This window comes from Priapulus caudatus, unplaced genomic scaffold (assembly GCF_000485595.1).
Source record: "Priapulus caudatus unplaced genomic scaffold, Priapulus_caudatus-5.0.1 Scaffold678, whole genome shotgun sequence".
Taxonomy (NCBI): Eukaryota; Metazoa; Priapulida; class Priapulimorpha; order Priapulimorphida; family Priapulidae; genus Priapulus; species Priapulus caudatus.
The window spans coordinates 203,940-205,504 of NW_014577739.1; the positions used below are offsets into that span (position 1 = coordinate 203,940).

Genomic DNA, 1,565 nt, shown 5'->3' on the forward strand with positions numbered 1-1,565 from the left:
GAGAGAGAGAGAGAGAGAGAGAGAGCGAGAGAGAGAGAGAGAGAGAGAGAGAGAGAGAGAGAGAGAGAGAGAGAGGTGGAGGATACACACTCGCACACGCTGCCCGGCAGCGCGCACCAGACACAGACCGTGCGGGCTTCCAGGATTGGCTGCAGCCGTGTACGCGCACTCAGCTATCCGGTTTCATCAAAGTGAAGTAAGCGGTGGATGCAGAGCATTCGGCAGTGTGTGGTGTCTGCGTCAGCGTTAGCAGTGCGTTGAGTCTGCGTCAGCAGTGTGTAGAACTTGCGTCAGGGTCAGCAGCGTGTAGAACCTGCGTCAGCGTCAGTAGTGTGTGGAGCCTGCGTCAGCGTCAACAGTGCGTGGGGTCTGCGTCAGCAGTGTGTGGAGCCTGCGTCAGCGTCAGTAACGTGCCGAACTTGCGTCAGCGTCAGTAGTGTGTAGAGCCTGCATCAGCGTCAGCAGTGCGCGAAGACCGCGTCAGCGTCAGTAACGTGCGGAGCCTGCGTCAGCGTCAGCCGTGTGTGGTTTCTGCGTCACAGTTAGCAGTGCATGAAACCTGCGTCAGAGTTAGCAGCGTGTGGTGTCTGCGTCAGTGGTAGCAGTGAGTGGAGCCTGCGTGACTGTGACCTGTCATTGACACAGTCTCACAACTGTGACTTGTCATTGACACCGTGACCTGTCGTTCACGCATACCTGTCACCGTGACCTGTCGTTGACACCTAGCTGTGAGGTTTGTTCGCGCCTACAATCATGAAGCCATCTGTGGTCGCCTTCCTCGTTGTCTTCCTCCTGCTGCTGGCGCTCGTCGTCATCCTCGTACCGACGCTCTACTACACGCTTTATTACAAGGGCTACGCGACGCCGCAGTGCCCTCTAGCGAACGAGACGCGAGGCTACGACGACCGCGTCGACTGCGCGCCAGAGGGCGACGTCAGCGAGGCGACGTGCGTCGAGAGGGGATGCTGCTGGCATCCGGTGAACGTCACCGGGATAGATGCCCGTCCGCCGCCGGAATGCTTCTTCCCGTCTAACTACGGGTACGTGCATGTTCCGGGGAGAGATCCCGGTGTTCCCTCGCGGGATTGTGCAGTGTGCTTTTGTATAAGACGGCCGGCGCTGATGTGCCATGGTGCGCTCTGATCAATGGTGATATCTCTCTCGGTGTGCTGAGATATACCATGGCGTGCTGTGGCATATCGTGGTGGGCGATGACGTACCATGGTGCGCTCTGATCAATGGTGATATCTCTCACGGTGTGCTGAGATATACCATGGCGTGCTGTGGCATATCGTGGTGGGCTATGACGTACCATGGTGCGCTCTGATCAATGGTGATATCTCTCACGGTGTGCTGAGATATACCATGGCGTGCTGTGGCATATCGTGGTGGGCTATGACGTACCATGGTGCGCTCTGATCAATGGTGATATCTCTCACGGTGTGCTGAGATATACCATGGCGTGCTGTGGCATATCGTGGTGGGCTATGACGTACCATGGTGCGCTCTGATGTGCCACGACGTGCTGAGATATACCATGGCGTGCTGTGGCATATCGTGGTGGG

The 1,565-nt window shown here is 57.4% G+C and overlaps 1 protein-coding gene across 1 annotated transcript in view; it reads left to right on the forward strand.

Annotated features, from left to right (window-relative positions):
* The first annotated feature begins 152 nt into the window (after positions 1–152).
* Positions 153–1,565, forward strand: part of LOC106812722 (maltase-glucoamylase, intestinal-like) — a 16,525-nt gene continuing 15,112 nt past the window's right edge. Inside the window, exon 1 of the mRNA XM_014816676.1 lies at positions 153–1,040. Within this exon, the coding sequence (XP_014672162.1) occupies positions 754–1,040 (287 nt within the window). The 5' untranslated portion in view covers positions 153–753. The remainder of the gene's footprint in view (positions 1,041–1,565) is intronic.